Here is a 27,029-nt window from a genome sequence, read left to right as displayed (position 1 = left end):
CTTGAATGGCCAAGTCAGTCACCTGATCTTAACCCAACTGAGCAGGCATTTCACTTGTTGAAGACTAAACTTCAGACAGAAAGGCCCACAAACAAACAGGAACTGAAAGTAAAGGCCTGGCAGAGCATTAAAAAGGAGGAAACCCAACATCTGGTGATGTCCAGGAGTTCAAGACTTCAGGCTGTCATTGCCAGCAAAGGGTTTTCAAACAAGTATTAGAAATGAACATTTGATTTCCAGTTCTTTCATTTGTCCAATTACTTTTGAGCCCCTGAAATGAAGAAGGGATTGTGTTATAAAAATGCTTTAGTTGCCTCACATTTTTCTGCAATCGTTTTGTTCACCCCACTGAATTAAAGCTGAAAGTCTGCACTTCAACTGCATCGGAGTTGTTTCATTTAAAATTCATTGTGGTAATGCACAGAAACAAAATTTGACAAAAGTTGTCTCTGTCCAAATATTTATGGACCTAACTGTACTTCTAGAGCTCTGAATAACCTGAACAGGCTGAAGACTTTTAAGAACGGTCTGCCTCCTGACCCCCCCACCCCACTATGTCTGAAATGCAGTAGGCATAATCTCTGAAACACCTGCCTGCAAAATGGTGTGGTGTAGCGGGTGCACAGCTCATGTCAAAAGGCCACTTTTTAAACGAAATAATCGCCGCACTCGCGGCTTATCGAGGGGGTGTGATGGTGTGTGGCTGAGCGGTTCCTGGGGAATTTGTGATGAGGGCGGTTCTCAGTTAAGTGCAGAGGTGAGGAGTTGTCCACATCCATAATTGTTCCCGGGAGCTGCTGATTGCCATGGCTGATCCACGTCCCCGTAATAAATAGAAGTGCGAGGCGGCTAGCAGGGGAAGATGAAGAAAAGAGAAAAGAAAGACAGAGGTTGCAGGCAAGAAGGCAGAAAGCAGCGAGGAGAAAGCCAGTGTGTGTGAAAGAGAGCTGGCTGCTGGACAGCTGAGCCCTAGCGGGGTGTTTGGCCGACACCTAGGGCGGTCGATTGTGGTCGCTCCCGCTGAGCATTCTGTGAGGATCAGGAGTGACCAGAAGAAGGATGGCTCACCGCAGGAGTCGGGAGGCTTGGGAGATGGATTCCCCAGCGTGAGCATCCTGGCCGTTGGTGGAACCTAAGTCTCGGTCTGGAGAGTGCTAAACCGAAGCCAGGGATCGGGAAGCCTCCAGATCAGAATGGAAAGAGAAGGTCAGCGGCAGGTAGGGCGACTCCCCTGTGACGAAGCCCGATGGGAGAAGCAGGGGAGCCGCCAGGTAGAAAGAAGGTACTGTGCTTTGGGTTTTAAGAGGCTGCTTCTAGCCGTTGTTTTAACCTCGTTTTAAAGGATTTGTTTTTTTTTTTACCTCCCCATTTCAATTTTAATTATTTATTTAAAGAGTTTGATGCACTGCACTATTTATTTGAACACTGTTTTGTTGGTTTTTAAAATAAAAGCACTTGGCACTTTTATACCATCCCCTTATATATAAATATATATCTAAATACCTGGGAGTGCAGCTGGATGATAAATTGGACTGGACTGCCAATACTGATGCTCTGTGCAAGAGAGGACAGAGCCGACTATACTTCCTTAGAAGGCTGGCGTCCTTCAACATCTGCAATAAGATGCTGCAGATGTTCTATCAGGCGGTTGTGACAAGCGCTGTCTTCTACACGGTGGTGTGCTGGGGAGGCAGCATAAAGAAGGACGCCTCACACCTGGACAAACTGGTGAGGAAGGCAGGCTCTATTGTAGGCACGGAGCTGGACAGTTTGACATCTGTGGCAGAGCGACGGGCGCTGAGCAGACTCCTGTCAATCATGGAGAATCCACTGCATCCACTGAACAGGATCATCTCCAGACAGAGGAGCAGCTTCAGTGACAGACTGCTGTCACCGTCCTGCTCCACTGACAGACTGAGGAGATCGTTCCTCACCCACAATATGCGACTCTTCAATTCCACCCTGGGGTTAAATGTTAACATTATACAAAGTTATTGTCTGTCTGTATACCTGCATTGTTATCACTCTTTAATTTAATATTGTTATTATCAATATGCTGCTACTGGAGTATGGGAATTTCCCCTTGGTATTAATAAAGTATCTATCTATCCTTGTTTCATTGTTATGCCTCACTGCCAAGCTCATCTCGGTGACATTACCGATGGTGATGGGTTCAGGGCTCCCAGAAGGACAATGGGAGCATGGAGTGAACCCGCATAGTCACAACTGGAGGTTTTTAGCAAGTTTTATGGCTTTTGTTGTTATGTCTGAATCAGAGCCCTGTGCATATAAACAGCAATTACGGGCATGAACAATACTTCACTTAATGACACAATTCTCTGTGGCATATTAATGTGGGTAGTGCCATCCTTTACCTAATTCTATGATGACTGGCGCAATTGTCTACATTGTGATATGCTGAGCTGGTGACATCACTTCAAGAAAGGCCTACCGAATTAAGAAGTACTCAAGAAGGGAGGCTCAGATATGGGACGCCTCCTGGACCCGCTGGAGGTAGTCTTGGATCAGAGAATTGAGATAAAAAATAGAGCCATTATGAACAAAACCGCACATGATAATAATTCTTTCCATTTGTATAGCGCTTTTCTCACTACTCAAAGACTCTATGAAACTCTAACACTGAGGACTTTCAGAAGAAGTGTGTCAAGAAACACGACTGGGGCTCTATTATACCAACAGCAATTGGGGTTGGCCTTACAGTGCATAACAGAGAGTTTGCTTTTCTTAATCTTTAGCCCAGTTAGAAGTTTTCATTCTTTTTAGTCATTCTCGTGTGTATCTGTTGCTGGTCATTATTATTATTATAATAGAATATTTATTTAGTGAGATGTTGTAAAAAGCCAAATATCTCCATGGGGTCAAATAAAGTTCTCTCGTTTGTTCGTTCTAATTTGTACTGTTGACTGTGAAAAAATAACTTGGAACTTCAAAAATATGACATTTATCCTTTGAAACATCCCAACTAGAGAAAGAGTAACAAACTAACTGGCCACTAGAAGATACAGAGCAGGTACTTTGGGAGTGTAACCTTGAGAGTTGCACTTCAAATGGATTCACATCGGCCAAGCTGGAAGGAGCTGAGGAGAGGGAGGTGGGCCAAAGATTAATTTTAGGGTCTTGTCCACTCCTCTCAATATGTGACTGAACCTTTCAGCTCCTCCCTGACCAGGTGTAAAGATCCACTGAAGGGCTGTCCCACAAAACTCACATCCACAAGATGACGGTGCAAGGAAAAAGAGTGTAAAGAATTTTATTAATGTGTGCACACGCAGAGTTGTATACAACAGAAGAAAAATGCTACTGATAAATAAGTCATGTACTTTCACTTGCGGTACCAGATTCTCAGCTTCTTCTCCCTCTTGATTTTCCTCTGAAGCTGTAGGACACCGTAGAGTAGAGCCTCTGCTGTTGGGGGGCAGCCTGAGAAAAACAAAGCATGAGAGCGGTTAGAAACCCAGGGAGTGTTTTGAGGTGAAGGTGAGGCTGCACCAGGGATCTGTTCCAAGTCCACCGCTTGTTGCGACAGTCATCTAGTGGTGACCACAGAAGTGTGTGAAGGAGCTCCTGCAAACAGATCATTATGTTTTGATGGTAGAGAGTAAAGTGAAATTTCAGAAGACGATACTGTAATGGACAGGGACTCACACGTCACAGCACACACACGTGGTCATGATGCTATGGTAAACACTATATGCTCGTAAAGATGTTGACTATATGAGTGAGGCACGGCAACTGAGACTGAGCACGGGAGATGATTACCGACAAACCCGCAATGCGAGAGAGAGAAACCATCGGCTCAGTTGTGATCATGTGATGCTTGGTGGACAAAGCATATACGTACTACTCGTATTGCAAGACCTCGCTCGTTAGTCAAATTAAAATTTATTAAAAAATTTAGCTCGTCTTGCAAAACACTTGCAGACCAAGTTACTCGCAATCCAAGGTTTTACTGTACCGGCGTACAGGCCGGTCATGATATCCAGCAACCTTTAGGGGATCCTGCAAACCCTTAAGATGTCCCACAGGGCAGCTCAATCAACTGAGTTGATCGCTTTATGAAAATCGACAAAGGCCACAAAAAATCTCTGCCGATATTTGCATTTGTACTCCATGAGAACCCTCAGTGCCAGGACGTGGTCGATGGTAGACTAAATCTAAGCTCAAAAGTATTTGGTAATGGAACTGAAACTTTGCTGTTGATTTACAACTAAACATATTATTTTAAATAATTAAACAAGTGAAAATGGCAGGACACTCTTTTCTTTACCTAATCTTTCGTAGCCTAGCCTTTGGAGACAAGAACTGTCATCAAGTGCTTTCTGTAGCTCCGAGTGACATTCCCACACTTCTTGAATGCTGGTTTGCCCCACTCTTTTTTGGGTTTGATGGACATCTCCTCCCAACTTCAACCTTCAGCTCATTCCATGGATGTTCATTGGGACTCAGATCAGGACTTACAGCAGCCACTCCCGAATGGCCCAGTGTTTTCTTCTTCTCCATTCCTGGGTGCTTTCCAAGGTCTGTTTTTAGCTGTTATCCAACCTTCCGAGATTAGGCTGTCAAAATGGCCACAAGAGTGACTTTGTTGTGCCCTGTAGAGATTCAACCTCAAAACATCACTGAGCCTCCACCATGTTTCATGGGAGGGATGGTTTTCTTTTCTCAAAAAGCTTCACTTTACTTACTGTGAACACAGAGTTGGTGTGATTTACCAAAAAACACTCATTTTGTTTTATCTGTTCTCGCTGGAGGACTGCGGCTTGTCAATATGCATCATGGCAAACTTTACAGCTCTTAGAAGTGGAGTCTTTCTGTTCTCCTATGGAACACTAGATGGTGTGACTTCACACTGTCACACCTCGGGCCTGAAGGGCAGCTTTTCTTTGGTTCTTTGTTCCCCATTTCCACAGCATTTCTATTCAGTCTTACCTTTACATGACATTTAATAATAATAATAATACATTTTATTTATACAAGGCGCCTTTCAGGGAACTCAAGGACACCGAACAACAATAAATAAATAAATAAATAATTAAATAAAAGACACAATTATAAAAAACTTAAAACATCAGAAAATCTAGAAATTAAAACCAAACAAAACCATTATAATCAGGAGGAAAAAGAAAAAGCCATTTTAAACAGATGCGTTTTAAGTTTACATTTGAAGGATGAATATGATTTGATATTTCGGAGATCCGCAGGCAATGAATTCCAGAGCTTGGGAGCAGAACGGCTGAAAGCTCTGCTCCCCATGGTGGTTAGACGGGCGGGAGGGACAGTCAGATGGGTGGAAGAAGAGGATCTAAGGTTACGGGATGGAATGGCAACATGAAGAAGGTCAGACAGATATGGAGGGGCGAGGTTATGGATGGCCTTAAATGTTAATAGTAGAATCTTAAAATCAATACGAAACTTAATCGGGAGCCAATGAAGCTGCTGCAAGACCGGAGTAATATGGTGAATAGATGGGATTTGAGTGATGATACGTGCTGCAGAATTCTGGACTAACTGAAGCTTATGAAGAGATTTATTCGGGAGACCAAAGAGGAGTGAATTGCAGTAGTCCAGCCGAGAAGTGACAAGACTATGAACAAGAATGGCAGTGGTGTGAGGAGTGAGGGAGGGGCGAATGCGATTAATATTACGTAGGTGGAAGTAAGCAGACCGGGTGATGTTATTAATGTGAGATTGGAAAGATAGAGTACCGTCGAGGATGACACCCAGACTCTTGACCTGAGGTGATGGGGAAACAACAGAGTTATCAATAATAAGAGAAAGATTATTGGTTTTGGATAATGATGATTTTGAACCAATGAGGAGAACCTGTTTAATTTAAGAAAATTCGAAGAAAACCAGGATTTAATTTCAGCAATGCAGTCAATAAGCGAGGGTGGTGGAAAAGAGGAGGTGGGATTACCAGCAAGGTAGAGCTGGGTGTCATCAGCATAACAGTGAAAATTAATGTTATATTTGCGAAAAATATTGCCAAGGGGAAGAAGGTAAATAATAAAAAGAATTTGACAATGTGAATTTCCCCTTGGGATTAATAAAGTATCTATCTATCTATTATATAGTGCCTTTCACATCTATCTATCTATCTATCTATCTATCTATCTATCTATCTACCATTTATTCCTCACACTGTTCCAGTGTGGTGCTGAGGTGTCACCCACTGCACTCGGGTCCCAATTCAGGTGCTTCATCGTGTGGTGGGTGTGGCAATGTGCCCTCAACGCACGCTCCCAACCTATTTACTTGGCAGACACTTTTATCCAAAGCAACTTACAACAGAGGTATTACATAATCTTGGGTCGGTTTTACTCTTGTGTGGCTGGGTCCAGGGACGTTGGCTAGAGATGCATGGACCTTAAACTTCTTGATAACATTGGGAACACGAGAACAGCAAACTCTTTATAGAGTTGGTTCTGTGGATGCCTAGAATACAGGCATCCTGTTAAAAAAAATAAATACATGAGGCCAAACAAAAGGAGCTGCAGTGCTCGTCGCAAAAAATGTCTTCCACAAATTGTTTTCTTCCACTAAAAATATGTTTACAATTCCTGGGGGGAAAAAAAAAAAAAAAATCATGTTCCCAATTACCTACAGAGAATGTGCTATGATGAGATACCTTGGTATGGGGAAAGGGGGCAAAAAAACAGAGTGTCGCCATCTTACCAGGGACGTAGATATCCACGGGCACTATCCGGTCACAGCCTCTCACCACGGCGTAGGAATAATGGTAATACCCACCGCCATTGGCACAGCTGAAAGAAGATAAACATAAGACAGGAGGTCAGAAGAAATCAGGAAAAGGACAAACAAATAAAAGGAACACAACTCACCTGCCCATGGAGATGACATAGCGAGGTTCTGGCATCTGATCATAGACCTGCAAGAGCGACAAACAAAACGGCTCATGTTAGCACTGCAGGATAATAATCAAAAGAACCGCGCTGAACACACTACACTGAATTACTTCTGTATTTCTTTTTTCTTGTAGACTACTTTCACTATTCGATTTCTTTTTATTCCAATATACAGTGCTGTGAAAAATACAATTTATTTTTGTAGAGCCCAAAAATTACACAAGAAGTGTCGCAATGGGCTTTAACAGGCCCTGCCTTTTGACAGCCCCTCAGCCTCAACTCTCTAAGAAGACAAGGGGAAAAACTCCCCCCAAAAAAAAATGTAGCAAGGAAAAAATGTAAGAAACCTTGGGAAAGGCAGTTCAAAGTTTTTCCTGGTACAGTGGGTATAGAAAAGATTCCCCCCCCCCCCCCTTCGAAATATTCCCATTTGTTTTGCTTTACAGCCATACATGAAAACACAAACCAATAGTTTTTCCAGCTTTACTTACTCAATGCAATCAATAACATCAAGTGAACGTTCAGAAGAATTATAAAAAAATCCAAAACAAGACCTACTGAGATTAATAAAGGACCCCCCCCCCCCCCCCCCAACTCAATCAGGTGTCAGTGCCCACCATTTCCATTGCGGTTACTGGCTTCCTTCCACCTGTGATCAGTTGTAATGAGTGTGATTAGTGAAGCTGTTCCTGGAGCATTGCTTGGTAGTGCAACTGACAGCAAACATCTCAAGGATAGAGTTGTGGACGGACAGAAGGCAGGAGATGGAGACAAAGAAATCTGAAAGGCTTTATCAATCCCAAGAAGCAGTGGGAAATACAATACGATATACAGAACAGAACACAAGTAATCCTCAATCCAATACATTAGTGCATCAGAAATATTACAAGTACAGAGCAACATTCAACAGTAGATGATATCACATAATACAATTTGGATTTGTTCAGAGTCCTGGAGACCTTGGCCATCAATCTGCCTCCCCCTACTGGCCATTTCACAGCTGGGCCAGCCAATCCAATGACAGGACCCCTCTGCCTGATGATTCCTGCGATCCTCCATCAAGGATGACTTTACCTTTTTTTCCCCTACAGGGGTTTTCTTGCCTTCTTAGAGTGTCAAGGCTGGGGGGCTGTCAAAAGGCAGGGCCTGTTAAAGCCCACTGTGGTACTCTTTGTGTGATTTTGGCTATACAAAAATGAATATTTTATTGTACTGTATAACCCAATTTACATGTGGTTTGTACATTTGAAAAAAGCATGTGACCATGCAGTGACATGTGTTGTGGGGGGAGCGACAGGAATATGGAGTAAAATGGACGTTCTTGCGTGCTATTAATTCCGTATATGAATACAATGAGAACTGTGTCAGTAGACTTGCTGTTAAGTCATTCACTGTGGGTGTCGGACTCCATCAAGGCTGTGTCTTGTCACTACTCTTGTTTGCAGTTTTCATGGACAGGATATCAAGGCGATAGAATGAAAAAAGGGAAGAAAAGGGGCAATGACTACAGTCAAATTCACCGACTCTTGCAGAGCCAAATGTATAACGAATATGTCTGGCAACAATCAAGAGTGAATTTGGTTTAAAAGTCGGTGGAAACAAACAGACTACTCTCTGATTATGACCTTCTTAAATCAATCCTAATTCTAATGAAGGTGAAGCTCAAAGCAGGGGCGGTGATTTAAGCAGAAAACGGTAATGGCGCTGTTATGAACTGAACGATGTGCGGTCAAACCCCATTAAAAGGAGGTGAAAAGAGCTGTCGTTAAGCAGGCTGATAACAAAAAGCCACAGGAGGTGCAGATTTTGGTACTCAAAACATGCAAATACAGTAAATGTGCCTAAACAACAATGACACGACTCCGGGACCACCACAGGCGAGGTTACGCAGCACTTCTAAATGAATAACTAAAGGAAGTTAATGTTACTGTCTGACTGTAAATGCCAAACATGCCATACTACAATAAAGGTGCAGCATTTCAGTATACAGGGGGTCCTCGGGTTACAACGTCTTGACATATGACGTTTCGAGTTTACAACGCTCACTCCCATAAAATCTTAAAAAAAATTGAGACTTCAGAAGGAATTAAATGTAAGGATTTCTTTTTTTTTTTACCATGCCCGGGGTTTGTGTCCTGCCTTGCGCCCTGTGTTGGCTGGGATTGGCTCCAGCAGACCCCCGTGAACCTGCAGTTAGGATATAGCGGGTTGGATAATGGATGGATGGATTTTTTTTTACACTCATTTTTTCTGTTACTAAAGTACAGTATATTTATGTCCTTTTCCTTTTTCTGTGGCTTAGTTGTGTTTTTATGTTCTAGATTATGATTTTGCAAATGTGTTAGGGTAGGTAAGTGACTTAGGCCAGGGTGTGTTTCGACTTACACCAAAATTCGGGTTACATCACTGTTGTAGGAACGGAACTGTGTCATAACCCGAGGACCCCCTGTATAGTATATACTGTATACAGAGCACAATGCTCCTCTAAACACGAGTTGATGTTGTTATGCCATACTGTCATACAACAGTCAAAATGACAAAAAGATATTATAGCAGCTCAGTAGACAAGCAGAAGGGGCCAAGTACCTTTTAGAACATTAGAACAAGCTGGACGAGGGCAGGCCATTCAGCTCAACAAAGCTCGCCAGTCCTATCCACTTAATTCTAAATGAAGTTGAGATCTAAAGGAGATTTAAAGTCCTCCTGTCTACCGCACTACTTGATTACTTATTATAATTATTAAATTGTGAATTTCCCCTTGGGTATTAATAAAGTTATCTATCTATCTATCTATCTATCTATCTATCTATCTATCTATCTATCTATCTATCTATCTATCTATCTATCTATCTATCTATCTATCATATAGTGCCTTTCATCTATCTATCTATCTATCTATCTCACGTGTTTGTGGTTCTCTGCGAAATGATAAAGTTCATAAAGTTTGTGTGAAATGTACCCATAACAAGTTTCCAACTGTGTCCCCCAGTGTTTCTGTAGGAGGACAGTACTTTTTAGATGATTTAGAGACACCCATTGAACAGTAACAACCAACTCTGTAGAAACATCTCGTCTGTTCCTTAGATTTCTAGACAGTACCATCCAGGGTTTTTACATTCAACAGCGTGGGCTATTTAAACAAGATCACCAGGAGGGTCTTGATGTCCTGTGGCAGAAGGCGACACAAAGTGTGGCCCGTGTACGGAGGACCTCCATGTGGGTGACAGGAGCTGGGCGGAGTAGTCAAAAGTGGTGCATGGAGTGGAGTGGATTAGGGGGCAGGATGTAGCAGTATCAATATGTATATGCTATAAATACTCATAAGCTACTGCAAAGAAAGTGGTAAACTGGATTATACTCTTGTATTTAAAGGCATTACTGGACTAGTGGCAAAAGTGATCAATACGAAAAAGACATCACAGAGAGGTGGCAACAAATCATCATGTGCGCGACTAAAGAGTGGCCCGATGTGTGTATCCCAAGTGTGTATACGGAGGGGACAAGACGAGGTGAGGTGTTTAGCAGTTGTTTTGGGTGACGTTCCAAGTGGCCCCCTAACAGTGGGGATGTCTGCCTAAACATGCTAGGGTTTAACTCTTTTAGTTCGAATGTCGACTTTTGTCAAAATTCAGTGGTACAGGACAGCAATTAGCCGTAAACGGTGACAAAACTTGCCATTACATCTTAGTTTTACTCTCTCTGCCAGAAGGAAAGTTAACTTTGTTGATGTGACCTCGATTCCCTGCGTGTGCACGAGTAGTAAAGAGCAAGCCGCATTTAAAATGGCATCGACGTCTGGTGAGAGACCAAAGCGAATTCTCAATTTAAAAACTCAGTGGACGACGTTTTGCTTTTTATCGCTGAATCGGACTCTGACTTATCAGACTTCAGTTTTGCTGTAAGTAATCTGGAGAATGAGATCGAAAATGAAAGTGAGGTACCGGCATCAGCTGATGGTGGTGCAGAACATGTTTGTGCAGCTAATGTGCCTATGGAAATGTTCACTTACGATGTTTTACGATGACAATAGGTGGAAACCATATTGTGGCACAGTGCGCCGGCTACCGCTGCCCACCAGCCACGCGAAAGCACATTCCTGCTGGCCGTCCACCTGTGACCATGCCAAAGATGATGAATATTTTTGGAAAAAATATTCAGCCCTCAAAGAGTTAATGACCTGCCAGTTCTGTGTTTGGACATTAAAAAAAATCAACATGTCTCTCAGAGGTGGTACCTGTCTCTTCCTTCCCCAGGCATGTTACAATTTATAAATTACTCATTAAACTTTCGTTAACTTGTGTTCTTTAATTGATAACATTAATTTTAACTTTTTGTCATGTCTCTCTGCAGTGGGTTGGCACCCTGCCCAGGATTGGTTCCTGCCTTGTGCCCTGTGTTGGCTGGGATTGGCTCCAGCAGACCCCCGTGACCCTGTGTTCGGATTCAGCAGGTTGGAAAATGGATGGATGGATGTCATGTCTCTTGTTCATTTTCTTTCTCCTTATCTTTGCATTGTTAGTTTATGAATTTGTGCAATACATTAGCAGAAATGGGACCCTGGGACTTTGAACATTTAAAGTGCAAGATCTGAAAGGAAATTGAGGGGGTGTGGGTGATTAGGAAGACACCCTGTATGTGGAGGCTTTTCTGCTATTCTTGACAAAACATTTTTAGAGAGCTGTCCCCAGACATGTATTCTTCATAAATGACTCCTGCCACCGTTATGGTTGAATTCACTATTCTTGGAACACATGTGTACCGCCACTGGTGCTGCCAAAATGAGGCACACTTCCTGTACTTTGTAAGTCTAAAACTGTGCTAAGAAGTCATGACGTAGTCATTTAATGCATCGTCCCTTGGGATTCCACAATGTAAGGCATCCTTAGGGTGAGGAGATTCTGGCGTCCAGATAAGTTGCGTCATACATTTCACCCCCAGTAATTTTAATCCCCCCCGGTATTTATGTACATATCTAGAATTGCAATTAAAAATTTAATGAACCTTACCCAACATTGAAAATAAAAAAAGTTCACTCAGATAGTGTTCTTATACGACTCACAGATCAACTTGTTCCACTGAAAATAGTATGCGTGATTGCCTCCATAAAAGGTGAGTATTGTACTTAAAATGTAATCTGTGTTATGTGATATATTATTGTACGATTGTACTGGATTTCTCGTGTTTTTTTGCCAGCACTATGGCCGTTTCAAGACATGCGTTTACGGTTTTCGACGCCTGATTATCGCTGATGCGTGGAAGAACCATCAACACCTCGCAGACAGTGCAATATCGAAACTGTTGCGTCACCACATCGGTAATCCAGGCAATCAGAGAAACAAGAAGTATGCTGCTATTTCTGCTAGAATCAAAGGAATAGCCCAAAATTTTGAAAATCGTAATGTAATTGATTACTTTAGAGGCATCGCATATAACTTTGAGTTCTAATCAGTAATTTTATAAACAAAAATAATTTTTTGTGAACATTAAAATTACAAAGATATTAATTTAGTACATAATTGTATTTCACACATGTTTTTTCGCAACGGCATGTGATATTAATTTTTGTAAAATCGTTTGGATTCGTTTAATCGAAATAAAAATTTATATATGTTTACAGAGCGTTTCATTAAAGTGATGCATTTTGCTACAAAAATGTTTAAAATAGGAAAGTCAGTTTTGAACGCTGAGAACAGTTATTCCATTTATTTTTTCTAGAAACTTCCAGCACTCAAAATGTCTGGGTGTGGGTATTAGAAGTTACTGGGGTGGGGGAGAAATAGCATGGAGGCGAAATGTGCTGAGAGGTGAAATTTCCATAAACCGGAGATTTTGTAACTGTGGTTGTTAAGTTCGACTAGAAGTTGTGCGATGTGCTACTGATTTAAGGAGATAAAAGTTAAGCCAACAGAAAAGTAACAAAACACGCTTTGCCAGTTTGGGCCAACCGGGCAACATAGGATCTAAGTGGACACGTTTTACTTTTTGGCTCACAGAACTTTATATAAAGTGCACTGAGTTGAGTGGAGTCTCTGTTTTCTGACCTTCATCCATACTCTGTAAGCACTAACCTAGAAAGGTCAATCACTGGTCAGCCATCCAAAGATTAAGGGAAGTTTTGTGTGTTTGCAGAAACCCTCCTGATTATTCTTGTGTTTGGACAAACACTTTTCAGTTAATGTTGGACCCCAATTCTGTCAATGTAGAGTTCAAAAAGCAATAGATAGTTCAGTGTGCCCAGGCAAGTCATCGGTTTTCACACAGCAGGCTCCTGTGCCGACAAAAAGAATCAAAAGGATGTCATTCAGTCATCAAGAGGGACAGCTGCCCACAGATTAGAATAAAAAAACCACATTCTTGCAGAAACACATGGCATCAGGGAATAGAAGTCAAAAGGTCAAAGGTGCTTATCATGGGGGTGGTGGACAGGACTTTTATTATAGTCACAGTTTAAAACAGGCCCAACTCCTGTGAGGAGGCTGTGTGAGCTCATTTGTGTTTTGCTTCCACCCTGGAGTGAACACACAGATAGGCCTACTGAAGACAGTTGCACAGCATTCTGGGAAGCACCAGGGACATGTTGGCACTAAAAGACATGGAACAGCTGAATTCACAGAAAAGAAGTCTGATTTACCCAGTGACTCGGTCCCACCAGTGACTGGCTCTGTCTGTCTGAGGGTTGGGAACCAATGAGCATTCGCCTAGAAGTACAGCACTGTACATATAATGTGGCCACAAGGTCAAAGGGTGTGTATCGTTTTACATACCACGACAGAATGGAAAAAGGCAACAAAGGGCTGAGGCTGAACTCTCTGCACCTGGAAAGTATGTTACTGGCCGTCAGAAAAAGCGGCAAACTCGTGACACTTTGGAAATGTGAAGCTGTGTTGGAAAGTCGACATTCTTCTTCTTCTTTTGGCTGGGTTGCCACAGCGGATCATCTTTTTCCATACCTTCCTGTTCTTGTCATCTTGCTCTGTCACACCCGTCACCTGCATGTCCTCTCTCACCACATTCATAAACCTTCTCTTAGGCCTTCCTCTTCTCCTCTTACCTGGCAGCTCTATCCTTAGCACCCTTCTCTTGTTAAACCCAGCATCTCTCCTCTACATATGTCCAAACCAGCGCAATCTCGCCTCTCTGACTTTGTCTCCCAACCATCCAACTTGAGCTGACCCACTAATGTCCTCATTTCTAATCCTGTTCATCCTCGTCACACCCAATACAAATCTTAACATCTTTAACTCTGCCACCTCCAGCTCTGTCTCCTGCTTTCTGGTCAGTGCCACCGTCTCCAACCCATAAAACATAGCTGGTCTCACTATCGTCCTGTAGACCTTCCCTTTCACTCTTGCTGATATCCGTCTGTCATGTGTTACTCCTGACACTCTTCTCTACCCTGCGTACACTCTCTCTTTCAATCCCCGTCACTCTGTACTGCTGATCCCAAGTATTTAAACTATAATAGATATACACATACAGAGATGTGAAAGGCACTATATAGATAGATAGATAGATGTGAAAGGCACTATATAATTAGATAGATAGATAGATAGATAGATGTGAATGGCACTATATAATTAGATAGATAGATAGATGTGAAAGGCACTATATAATTAGATAGATAGATATGAAAGGCACTATATAATTAGATAGATAGATAGAGATAGATAGATAGATAGATGTGAAAGGCACTATATGATAGATAGATAGATGTGAAAGGCACTATATGATGATAGATAGATGTGAAAGGCACTATATGATAGATAGATAGATGTGAAAGGCACTATATGATAGATAGATAGATAGATAGATAGATAGATAGATAGATAGATAGATAGATAGATAGACAGATAGATAGATAGATAGATAGATGTGAAAGGCACTATGTAGTAAACAGACAGATATGAAAGGCACTATACAATTAGATGGATAGCTAGATAGACAGACAGACAGCATATTACTTAACACTGAAACAGAACAGTGTGTACAGAATATGTTAGAAAGAGAATGACTGAGGACTTGCCTTGCGCCCTGTGTTGGCTGGGATTGGCTCCAGCAGTCTCCCGTGACCCTGAGTTAGGATATAGCGGGTTGGATAATGGATGGATGGATGACTGAGGACTGCATTAGTAGCTTTTACTACTCATCAGGGTGCCAGTGGCAGTTATGTTTTGATAGTGTAACACATAACAGTCCAAACACATAAGTGACAGAAATAATAATGCAAATGTTTTTGAGGCTTTTTTTTTCTTAACATTACCTTTCTGAGGGCAGGGGCCATTTTGTTGGTGAGAGTTCCTGCAACAATCATGACATCTGCCTGCCGAGGGCTGGCTCGGAAGACCACTCCGAAACGGTCCATGTCGTAGCGTGGTGCTGCCATGTGCATCATCTCAACTGCACAACAGGCAAGACCAAAGGTCATGGGCCACAGGGAGCTCTGAGTAGAAAAAGAGGGAGGAGGAACACACTGAGGCTAACACATTAAAAAATATAACAGTCACAGAACATGGCTCAGAGGTAAGACTCACCTGCCCTTATTCCTTCCCCTTTTTATATTTATTGAAACAACAACAAAATAAAGCATAGATAGCAATCAGCTATTACAAAGGAGGAAAACCAGTCAAAAAAACAAAAAACAAAATGAGTCTGCAAAAGTGGACAGCAATGTAGAGACGTGTGTGCTGTACTAATTTTATTATCCCACTCCCAGAAACTCCCAAATACATTGCTCTCCGTTCCTGCCTGTTCCACACCCACTTTCTCCTGCTCCCACAAAAGGTCCCATTTTCCCCCTTAAAAAGGCACCTGAACTGAGCACATAGCCTAAGTAGATTCTTAAAATAAGAGAATCTAAAAAGTGAAAACAAACAAATAAACAAAAAAAGAGAGACCTGAGTAACCCTCCTTATGACAGTTTGATTATTTTTGCTTTTTCTCCCTCTCAAGAATATTGCTGACTGGAGATTTTGCTTTCCTCTTCTCCATTGTAATATCTCCATTTTATACCTGAGTAATTCTGTGTGATTTGTCTCTTAATTTGTGTCGCTCTTTATATTGTTAAGATCCTTGCATGTCAATCTGTTGAAATTGGTTTATTTTACTGTATGTTTACCAAAAATCTGTATGTCAAGTTTGTGGATTATGTAATTTGTAAGGTTTGTAATTGTATTTTATTATATAAAGTTGTCATAGAGTAGTGAAATAAACTACTATCTGTCTATTCAGTGAAAAGAGCTAGAAGACTTGAATTGAAACGGACTCATGTTGGGCTTTATGTGGCACTATAAACTGTAAACTTAAAAGGGAGTCCAACTTACTCGTCGAGCCCAATTGACCAGGTCATCCAATTTGGCGATAACATACTCTCCTTTACTGCTGGGTGCGGAGGACTTCTTAGGAGCTAATGCTGTACTTTTGTGTCTAGCAGGAATAACACTAAGGAGAGAAGGAGACATTTCAGTTGTCAGGTTTGTGAAAATGTCAAGTTAAGAAACAAACAAACATCAAAACAAAGACACCAAACAGCAAATACGTCACATTCCATCTACAGGAGACGCTGCTGCGTCTGCAGAATTCACTGCAGAGCACCTCCAGTTGGACTGAGAAGGCGACTATCTATCACTTGATGATAAACACACACACACTTGAACCTCTAAAATGAATGCCTAGGAACTACAAAATAGAATTTGACATTCCATTAAAAAGCTTTTAAGAATAAAAACTGGGAATGGTCTCCCTGAGACTTAATCGTATTCTCAGATATGAGGATGGATATTTGAAGAGTAAACCGCAAGACAATGATATATTTTTATATTGTGTACATTAAAAGAACCATCAACAACAAATCAAATTAATAATATATTGAACAATTATTCTAAAAGTAAAGCTGAATAAATCAGACTCTGCAGCTGGACTTCCAGTTAGCAGAAATAGCTCAAAAGTTGATAGAAATCTATGTTTTGTACTTAATACTTGTATGTAAAATTTGGTTGACCTAAGTGAAAGTGTAGTCAAGTTATCGTGTTTAACACACACACACACACACACACACGTTGAGATTCAGCAAAATCTCAACATCGACTTTTTGGACGATTACAATGCTTTCCCTATACTTAATATACAAGAAAGTAAAAATGAGTGTTGGAAACCATTCCTGGTAACATTTACAGTGCCTTGAAAAAGGACTCCGGCATCCAAAACTGTTTTCACATTTTATCACCTCAAATTCTAAACTCTACACTTTTTCCAGCTGATCTACAAAACGGCGTACAGTGGATTCATAAAGGATTCGGACCCCTCCACTTTCTGCATATTTTACTGTTAATTTTAAATGGATCAACTTGTTATTTTTGCCCCTTTCAAGCCACACTCAATAACCCACAATGACAAAGTAAAAGCAGATTTTCAGAAAGGTTTGTAATTTTAACAAAAATCAAAATCTCTCATTCCTAGAGGTATTTAGACCCTCAGCAACTCAAAATTGGGCTCAGATGTGTCCGGTTTCCTTTAATTCTCCTCGAGATGTTTCTGGAATTTGATTGGTGGCAACCTGTGGCCAACTGAATTGATTGGACACTGTTTAGAAAGGCACACGTGGACCTGGGTATAGAAGGTCCTACAATTCACACTGCATGTCTGGACAAAAATCCAAGGCTTAAAATCAATACTAAAAATAATAATTCAAATATTTACAGTTATTGTTGAATTAGTGAATTCCGTGAGAATTCATTATATTGTCATGTAAGCAAACTCTTTAAAGTTGTTTTAGTAATAATGTGTTTTAAAGAGCTGGTGTGTTGGAGAAGCCATCTGTTAGGTTTGTAACATTTGCTACTGTAAGATTCATATTTGCATCATTAGCTGGTAAAACAGAAAAAGAAAACTTACTAAAAAGTAATATTTAACAAATGGACTCAAATGTCAAACTTCTTTGGCCTCATGTATAACGTTGTGTGTAGAATTCACACTAAAACGTGGTGTACGGACAAAAACAGGAATGTGTGTATGTGTGTAAGTAAATTTCCAAGCACTCCCCCTTTATAAATCCCAGTCAGCGTGAATTTTAACGCACACGAACGTGCATACAGCCCCACCCCAACTCCTCCCAGAATTTTGCATATTTGAATATGCAAATCAATATAAATAGCCACTTCCATTCAGTGTTTTGTTAAAAGACAACAGTAAAAGCACATATAAAAAAAAAAGAAGAATTTCAAAAAAAAGAAGTGGTCAGATGACAAAGTCGACATGAAAAGGCGAGTGTCTAAATGTCACATGGAAGCGTATTAGGGACACAGACAAGAGGAAAACAAAAGAAAGAGACAGTCGAAACGTTCTGGAGGCATAGCATGAAAAAGAACAGGCCGTGGCCTTCCTATACACTTGTACTGTCAATAGCTGCAAATTGATGTAGAGGAGCAAGTTGCTTTATTTCAACTTTTCCTCAAGTGCACACACATCACCAGCATGAAGCCTTGAGAGACTCCCTACTAATGTGCACCAGTAGAGCTGTGGTAGCAATGACAACTTCACTCCTTAGCTAGGAGATTATGAAATTGAACAGCGCAGCACACTGGTGTCGGACGGCAGGCCCCTCACTTAAGAATGACTGCTACACAGGATGATGAATTAAAATGTTATTTCAGTGCATTTGCTGTTCTACAAAAAGCCTTTCATTTTGAGCACGGGTCCTAGGGGGCTGCAGTGGTTGCAGGTTTTCATTTTAACCACCTTCTTAGTTAGTAACCAGTTTTTGCTGCCAATTAACTTTTGCCTTCATTTTAATTAACTTGACTTAGGCCCCTTTGCTGCTTCAGTCAGTCAGTCATTTTCCAACCCGCTATATCCTAACACTGAGTCACAGGGGTCTGCTGGAGCCAATCCCAGCCAACACTGGGCGCAAGGCTGGAACAAACCCCGGGAAGGGCGTCAGCCCACCACAGCCTTTGTTGTTTCTTTTTCCTTAATTAGCAGACAAATAATGAGACACATAACAAGCCACCGCAGGACCAGCTCACCTGTGCCCACCACACTATATCTGAAAATAAAGAAAGGTCATGGTGGTCTCAGTAAGATTGATCTCTCAGCTCACCAAAACAATTTGACAATGTTCTTAGAAAAAATAGAAAATCAACAGTTTGGGAAATGTCTGCTGTGGCAGAATAAGAGCAGCAACAAGCGAGGGAATTAAGTAACGGGTTTAATTAACAGCAAGAATAAAGTGATTGGAGTGAAATTGGTTGGAGTTTGAAGCCCCGGTTTAGCTGATCATCTTTTGGCTTGTTTCACGTCTCATTTCTGTTTGACTGACATTTAATAAAAAATAAGAATCAATTCAGAGGAGTGAATCCTTAAAAACGGCTATTAAAATGAAAGGAAAAAAAGTTAATTAGCAGTGAAAACTGGTCACTGATTAGGAAAAGGGTTAGAATGAAAACCTGCAGCCACTGTGGCCCTCCAGGCCCAGAGTTCGACACCCCTGATTTAGAGTTTTGGCCTACAGAAAATCAGAAGGAATACTTAACACTCTCCGAACAGTTAAATGCATGTCAGGTGGTGAGGGGCTAAAATGCTGAAATTAAACCAAGCACAAGGTTTGCCCAGCAATTAATGAAAATGACGACGCATTTAGTTGTGCAACATCTTGACCACATTCTGACCTGCTTTCAGCTTCTGAACTCTGGTGAAGGCCTTTATTATGCACAGCGAAAACACAGCCAGGTCTGCAAAGAAAGGGAAAGAAAGAGTCAAGGTTACAAAAGATTTGCTGTTATGCAAGGCATTACTAACGATTTTTGCAAAGAAAAATAAAGACTTAACTACAATGTGCATCATATAGTCAAATTTCACTCCTGAATAATGCCGTGAAGATGCAAGTGAAAGTCTTAGGTAGAAGAATTGAGAAAGCGCTTCCCTTAGTGATATCACAACACCAAACAGAATTTATTACAGGCAGACACTCAGCCTCAAGCCTTTGGTGCCTGTTTAAAAGTGATATACTCGCCTTCAAATTTGAACCCATTAGAAGATTTACTATCTTTGGCTGCACAAAAAGCCTTTAATAGACTTGAATGGGATTATATAAATATTATACTGCACAGATTGTGGCTTGGCCGCAATATATCTGCATGGATTAAAGTACTTTATACCAGTCCAGAAGCATCAGACCACCTCATTAATAACACTGACACCAATTACTTCAAATTAGAAAGAGGTTTGACAAGGGTGCCCATTATCACCAATGCTTTTTGCATTAGCCATTGAGCCACTGGCTATTCACTTCTGGACTAAACCACACATAAAGGGGACTATCAGAGACGGACTTAAACAGAAAATATCACTACATGCAGATGATATGGTGATTTATATATCACATAGAGCTGGGCGGTATGACCAGAATTCTATATCACAATATTTTTCAAAATTATACCAGTTTCACGGTATTTTTTTTTCCATGCATGAATGGATGTTAACCACATTTTCCACTATAATTACTGCAGTAGACTGGCTAAGAATAATCTAATCCACTGTCATGAGAATTGTACATTGTACAAAAAAAAAAACTTTAATGTGCACAAAAGTATTAATACAGGTTTGCATGGCCCCATAAAGTGATAGTTTTCAAGGGGTTGGCACTAATGAAGAGAAGGAATCACATTGCATGACAGTTGCAGTCAAAACATAGAACCTTTTTACTGAACAAATTTTGCAAACAACTTCAACTATAATTTTGACAACATATTTTTAACCATCCAAACAGGCATTTAGACTTAGTAAAATATTCAGTGGTGCTTGTCAAAAGTTGTATTGCACTGAACATGTCTTAGAAAAGGAATAAAGAGTAAATATTTTTTGTAAACCAACTCCACTTTCTGTTAATGTTATCAATCTCTGTCCACTGACACGTTAGCTATATGGATTGTAATGGCGTTGGTTATCTCGATCCACCGCTTGCTTTTTTTGTCATAGGCAGTACCTCTAGCAAATGCATCTACAAGTGACGTCTGACTTGAGTGTCCTCTAGCTTTTTCAGTTTTACTGGAGGACGTGGATGGTGCCAATCTTAGTTCATTCGGCAAAAGTTCTTGTGTCATCATGTTCAACTTTATTGTCTGTTACAGCTTCAGTTTCAGAATGTTCTCTGTCCATTTTCACCGCTCAATACCTCCATCAACACATGTACTCCGCTGCATGCGTGTTTAGCAGTGTAGCGGTGAAAAGGGTCCCCCCTTAAACATTTTTTCGCTGCCCTATGTTCCGAACGTGGTTTAGGCTATTTAAACCGGTATTGCGGTATAAGAAAAATCCGTATCATAACAAAAATAAAAAACGGTTTTCGGTATAAACCGGTATACCTCCCAGCACTAATATCACATCTACAGTTATCTTGATCGTTAGTTGAAGATGTGTTAGGAGAGTTTCACAAGATTTCTGGATTCAGAATTAATGTGAATAAAAGTGTGTTCTTCCCAGTACATTTTCTATCACATCATACTAGATTGGATAACTATTTGCTCATGAAATCAAAACGATTTAAATATCTGGGGATAACTATCACAAGAAAATATATAAAGATCTGCTATGTTGTTCAAAATGTAACCCTGTGACTGTGCTTCATAAAAGGGCAACCAGGAGGAATCATTCCTGTAGTTGACCCCAAACCAGCAAGCACCTGGAGACCCTAAGATTCATATCAATACCCCTTAGCTGGCCAAACTTACACTTATTTAACTAGATAGCTCAGTCCACGATAAACTGTGGACTATTGATCTATCACTTAAATCTAAGTGCAGGTGCAGAAGTTCAATGTCTTTATGGACCTGGTTTTGTGCAAAAGGGCACAGCAATGCTGGGACACAAAAGGGCCTTCCTTAAATGGTTGCTGCAAAGTCATAAGTTCACAGTTGTCCACAACGTCTGTATATGCTGTAGCTTTCATTAATACGCTTCACTAGAACCAAAGAGGCCTAGTCCAAACCCTGCAGTTATCACTCCTCCACCAAACTTTACATTAGGCATTATGAGGTCTGGAAGGTATCATTCTTCTGGCATCCGCCTAACCCAGATTTGTCCATCAGAATGCAGGACGCCGATTCCTCACTCCAGAGAACATGTCTGCACTGCTCCAGTGTCCAATGGCAGCACGCTTTACACCAGCCCAGCTGACACTTAGCATTGCACATAGTGATCTTAATGTGCGTAGTTCCGAGGCAATGGAAAGCCACTTCATGAAGCTCCCGACACACAACTCTTGTGCTGATTTTGCTTCCAGAGGCACTTTGGCACTCTGTTGAGTGATGCCACAGAGGACAGGCCATATTTATGTGCTTGGCAGCCCCATTCTGTGAGTTTGCGTGGTCTACCATTTCATGGCTAAGCTGTTGTTACTCCTCAATGTTTTTACTTCACAATTGCAGGACTTACTGGGGCAGTGCAGAAATTTCACATACTGATTTGTAACAAAGCTGGAATCCTATGACAGTGTCACGTTTAAAGTCACTGAGCTCTTCAGTATGGCCCAATGTTTGTCAATGAAGGTTATATGGCTATGTGTTTGATTTGATAGACCTACTCCTGTTAACAATGAAACACCCAAAGTTAGTCATTTGGAGGGGCATCCACATACTTTTGGCCATATGGAGTACCTTGTCAAGACCTTACTACGATCTGCTAGTGGTTTTGTGCTGATTAAAAAACAAACATTTGGGCTTAATAACACATTGTACGCCAACCTTAAAGGAAAGCATAAAGGCAAAGTAGAAAGTGCTACTGACCTGAGGTTTATGCTTAAAAGCCTGGCCAGGCGGGGACCTGAAATGAAAAGAGAGACACAATGAATGGGACAGCCACTGACTGGATTTGGATTTTGACTAATAGGCTCATAAATGGGAATGTGAATATACAGTAATGTGCTTAGTCATCAGGTTGGCAAGTGGGCACAGGCTTGTGCCTTTTTTAGACTTGCATAATTACTGGCTAGGTTGTCTGTTGAAGACAGGTAAAAGAATAAATTTGAAAATATAGGTAAAATTCTGTTACAACGAACTGCCAGGGACCTAAAAAATATTTAGTTGTAACGAAAATTTCACTGTAAAGAGACACTGTATTTGTTGCTATAGTGCTTTCTTTCACTTGTGTCCAGGCGTTTGCAATCATTTCAATAGCTTCTTTCGTGTAAATGTTCATCTCCTCCTGTCTACAAGTTATGCTGACGAGAATTTCTCTCAACATTTCCTTGCGCTAATACACTTTCAGGGTGCGAATGATGCCCAAATCCAGTGGCTGAAGCACTGCTGTGCAATTGGGTGGGAGGAATTCAACGTGAACATTATCTAAATGTGGATGCCTGTTGTGGGCAGCATAGTTATCAGTCAGAAGCCGAATCATCCTTTTCTTCTTCATATTGTGAGGTTTCTGAACTCTTTTGGGATCCCCCCCCACTCCCCACCCAACGGGAACGTCACACTGAAGTGCATCCCGAAGTGCGATTGCTGCGTCTGTGGAAGATTTTTGTCCGTTGCCGGGGCAGGGCAACCGCAGGCTCAGAACGCTGCAGTGAGGCGCCACAGAAGCGAATCCTAAAAGATCGTGGGTGCGCTATAAGTCCCTGTCTTGCACGCCAAAACATGAGGCTTAGTCTCAGTACTTTAGCGACACCAGCTTTATTCAGCTTGAAACAGGAACAGCAGGGTTATTTATTGTAGTGGGATCTGCCACTCTCTCCTATCCACAGACACAGCAGTCAGGCAGGCCAAGTAATCCTGTGCCCTGCATCACCCATCGAGATCTTTTCCATTTACTTTGGCGGAGAGACGCAGCAGAGCTGTGAGCCTGCCGTTGCCCCGGCAACAGATAAACAGTCTTCCACAGACGAGGTGATCGCACTTCAGGACGCTCTTCGGCGTGTTGTCCAGTTGTGGGAGGTCCCAAGAGAGTTTACAAACCTCACATTTTCTTGAATGAGTGGCGCATTAATAGGAATGTTTCCTGAACGAGCGTCACTGAACCACAGAAAAACAGCTTTTTCAGCGTCTTTAAATGCAGCAGTTTGCATACGTTTGCAGCCCGAGATTTCTCTTCTTTTTTTGCTCTGCCTTTCAAGAAAGTTGACAGTGTCGATGGCAAAATTCCGAATTCACTGGCAACGTCTTTTTTCTTTTTGCCGCAATCGAGAGCTGCAAAAATTTAAAGTTTTTTTTTCTAATATGAACCGTTATCGTTTTTCTGTGTCTGCCGTTTCTATAGGAGGGAGACAATTAGTTAAATTCCAATAGATGTTTTTCAAATGTTGACGAGCGATAAGTAAAAGGTATCACTGAAAAAAAAAAAAAAAAAAAAAAAAAAAAAAAAACAGTACGAGGAAAGACCGAAGAAAGAAAAAAAAAAAAAAAAAAAAAGACTGTTTCTGTTTGAGGATCGTTGTGCACAACTGAGCTGAGACCTTGGAACTAACTGCTCTGTTAATGATTCATTCAGGCATTTCAAGGTCACTTCGTTGTAATGAAAGTATCTGCTGAATGGACTTCGTAGTAACGAGATTTCTATAGACTCCTGTCATCTGGGGAAACTGTCAGAACCATAAAAATACTTCATTGTAATGAAAATTTCGTTGTAAAGATATTCGTTGTAACGGAATTTTACCTGTATTTCAGTTTGACAACTCTTACCTTACATGTACCCTCAAGTCTGTGTTGTATGTCTTTCTTGGGTACCCTCATGTGACATAGGAAGGCTATTCGCATTATGAAGGGAAGAGCTGAAACTGCCAGAGAGCCAATGGGGTCAGGTCTGTTGGGGATTACAACTGGTGTGGTGCTGAGGTGTCACACACTACAGGGCAGGACTCGGGTACTAATTTGAGGCGAACCATTCAGGTAGGCACGTGAAATGTCTCGTCTCTCCGGCATGATGACCACCTTCCTCTGTCATTTTGAGGCATGCTGCTTAAATCCAGTCTTCTTTATGACTACCATATCCAAATTACCCAGAGTAAAATTATCATTCACATCTCTTGTAATTACTCTCCACATCTGAAAGTGACTTTCCTCCTCGGTATCCTTGGATGTGTCAACCTTCCTTACCGTACACTGTCTTCCTCAACTACATTTGACTAAGCAACCACAGTGAAACTGAGCAGTCAGACCAAAGCCAAACTGGCCAATCAGATTGCTCAGAGGGACACAACACATTATGATAATAATAATAATTCATTGCATTTATATAGTGTTTTATTCCACACAGTCACCCCTCCAGATTCACAAATTTGGAATCTGTGGTTTTGGTTATTTGCAATTCGCATGTGAACAATTAAATGGCTCAGGGTTATTTTTGTAGCTTGGCAAAAGAGCACAGAAAATGCACAAGCCAGAAATATAAACGATACTGAAAATATTTTGTATCACATAAAATCATATAATATACATTAGTGTTATTTAATATTTGTTAGTGTACTACATCATTAACATTACAAGTTATTTTTTGTATCAGAGATCTACGCCAGCTACGTCACACTCACTCTCCTCTACTGGAAACTCGCGTGGAGTTCTAGCCTTCCTTTTCGCCTCTCGCCTTTCTCGTGCTCATGCACTCACTTCTCGAGTACCTTTTCATAAATTCTTTTTCTCCTTTCTTACCCGTCCATCTCCCTTTTACTTGTGCAGCCAAATGCAGGTGATGCCTGCACTGGTGCCAGTTAAGAGTTAAAAAAAAAATTCTATACAGTGATCCCTCGCTATATCGCGCTTCGCCTTTCGCGGCTTCACTCCATCGCGGATTTTTATGTAAGCATATTTAAATATATATCGCGGATTTTTTGCTGGTTCGCGGATTTCTGAGGACAATGGGTCTTTTAATTTCTGGTACATGCTTCCTCAGTTGGTTTGCCCAGTTGATTTCATACAAGGGACGCTATTGGCAGATGGCTGAGAAGCTACCCAACGTACTTTCTCTCTCTCTCTCTCTTGCGCTGACGTAGGGGGGTGTGAGCAGGGGGGCTGTTTGCACACCTAGACGATAGGGACGTTGCTACCTTCTGTGTGCAGCTGCTTCCTGAAGGACATGCTGCACGGTGCTTCGCATACTTAAAAGCTCGAAGGGCACGTATTGATTTTTCAGTTTGTTTTTCTCTGTCTCTCTCTCTGCTCCTGACAGAGGGGGTGTGAGCTGCCGCCTTCAACAGCTTTGTACCGGTGGTGCTTCGCATACTTAAAACAGCCCTATTGATTTTTTTTTTGACTGCTTGCTTTGTTCTCTGTCTCTCTCTCCTGACGCGCACTCCTTTGAAAAGGAAGATATGTTTGCATTCTTTTAATTGTGAGACAGAACTGTCATCTCTGTCTTATCATGGAGCACAGTTTAAACTTTTGAAAAAGAGACAAATGTTTGTTTGCAGTGTTTGAATAACGTTCCTGTCTCTCTACAACCTCCTGTGTTTCTGCGCAAATCTGTGACCCAAGCATGACATTCTAAAAATAACCATATAAACATATGGTTTCTACTTCGCGGATTTTCTTATTTCGCGGGTGGCTCTGGAACGCAACCCCCGCGATGGAGGAGGGATTACTGTATACCGTATTTACACGTGTACCATGTGCACATTTTTTCCCAAAAATTAAGTGTGCGTCATACACGAGGAAATTTTTTTCTGTAATGTTTACTTCTTTTGCTTGGTCTCTCTCTCTCTCTCTCATCATGCAACAAAAACAAAAGTGCATTTTGCGGAAAACGTGCCTTAAACGCTTCCTATACAATCAGAACACGTGTCGTACACGGGGCGACTTTATTTTCGCGATTTTCTTTGTAAAATTAGGGTGCGCGTCTTACACGAAGGCGCGTGGTACACGAGTAAATATGGTATATAAAAGCAATTAACAAATTAAACCACAAAAACATCATGCTGTTTTTTCTTATTCTGCACATGTGCTAATTTTTTCTCGGCCATCACTACGTAGTCTGGATGATGTATTTCTTAAACTACACGACGCATGTTGTCTGAATTTGAGTTGCAAATCACAAAAGTGCACAATGGGAAAGGGTCAGCTCAAGCAGATATCATTTCTATGTTGTGACTTGTGTCTGTGATTCTGCAAGGGAGACTCTTGGGGGGGGTCGGTTGGTGACAATTGGGAGTGAATCTCCAAG

General features: G+C 41.3%; 1 protein-coding gene across 1 annotated transcript in view; it reads right to left on the bottom strand.

The window, feature by feature from the left end:
• Positions 1-3,255: 3,255 nt before the first annotated feature.
• ndufs7 (NADH:ubiquinone oxidoreductase core subunit S7) overlaps positions 3,256-27,029 on the bottom strand; it is a 31,892-nt gene continuing 8,118 nt past the window's right edge. The window contains exons 2-8 of the mRNA XM_028816629.2: positions 22,664-22,700; positions 19,550-19,612; positions 16,208-16,325; positions 15,148-15,327; positions 6,864-6,910; positions 6,697-6,785; positions 3,256-3,441 (exon numbers count right to left, since the gene is read on the bottom strand). Of these exons, the coding sequence (XP_028672462.2) occupies positions 3,344-3,441; positions 6,697-6,785; positions 6,864-6,910; positions 15,148-15,327; positions 16,208-16,325; positions 19,550-19,612; positions 22,664-22,700 (632 nt within the window). The 3' untranslated portion in view covers positions 3,256-3,343. The remainder of the gene's footprint in view (positions 3,442-6,696; positions 6,786-6,863; positions 6,911-15,147; positions 15,328-16,207; positions 16,326-19,549; positions 19,613-22,663; positions 22,701-27,029) is intronic.

Source organism: Erpetoichthys calabaricus, chromosome 12, assembly GCF_900747795.2.
Source record: "Erpetoichthys calabaricus chromosome 12, fErpCal1.3, whole genome shotgun sequence".
Taxonomy (NCBI): Eukaryota; Metazoa; Chordata; class Cladistia; order Polypteriformes; family Polypteridae; genus Erpetoichthys; species Erpetoichthys calabaricus.
This window is presented reverse-complemented; position numbering and strand designations above follow the sequence as displayed.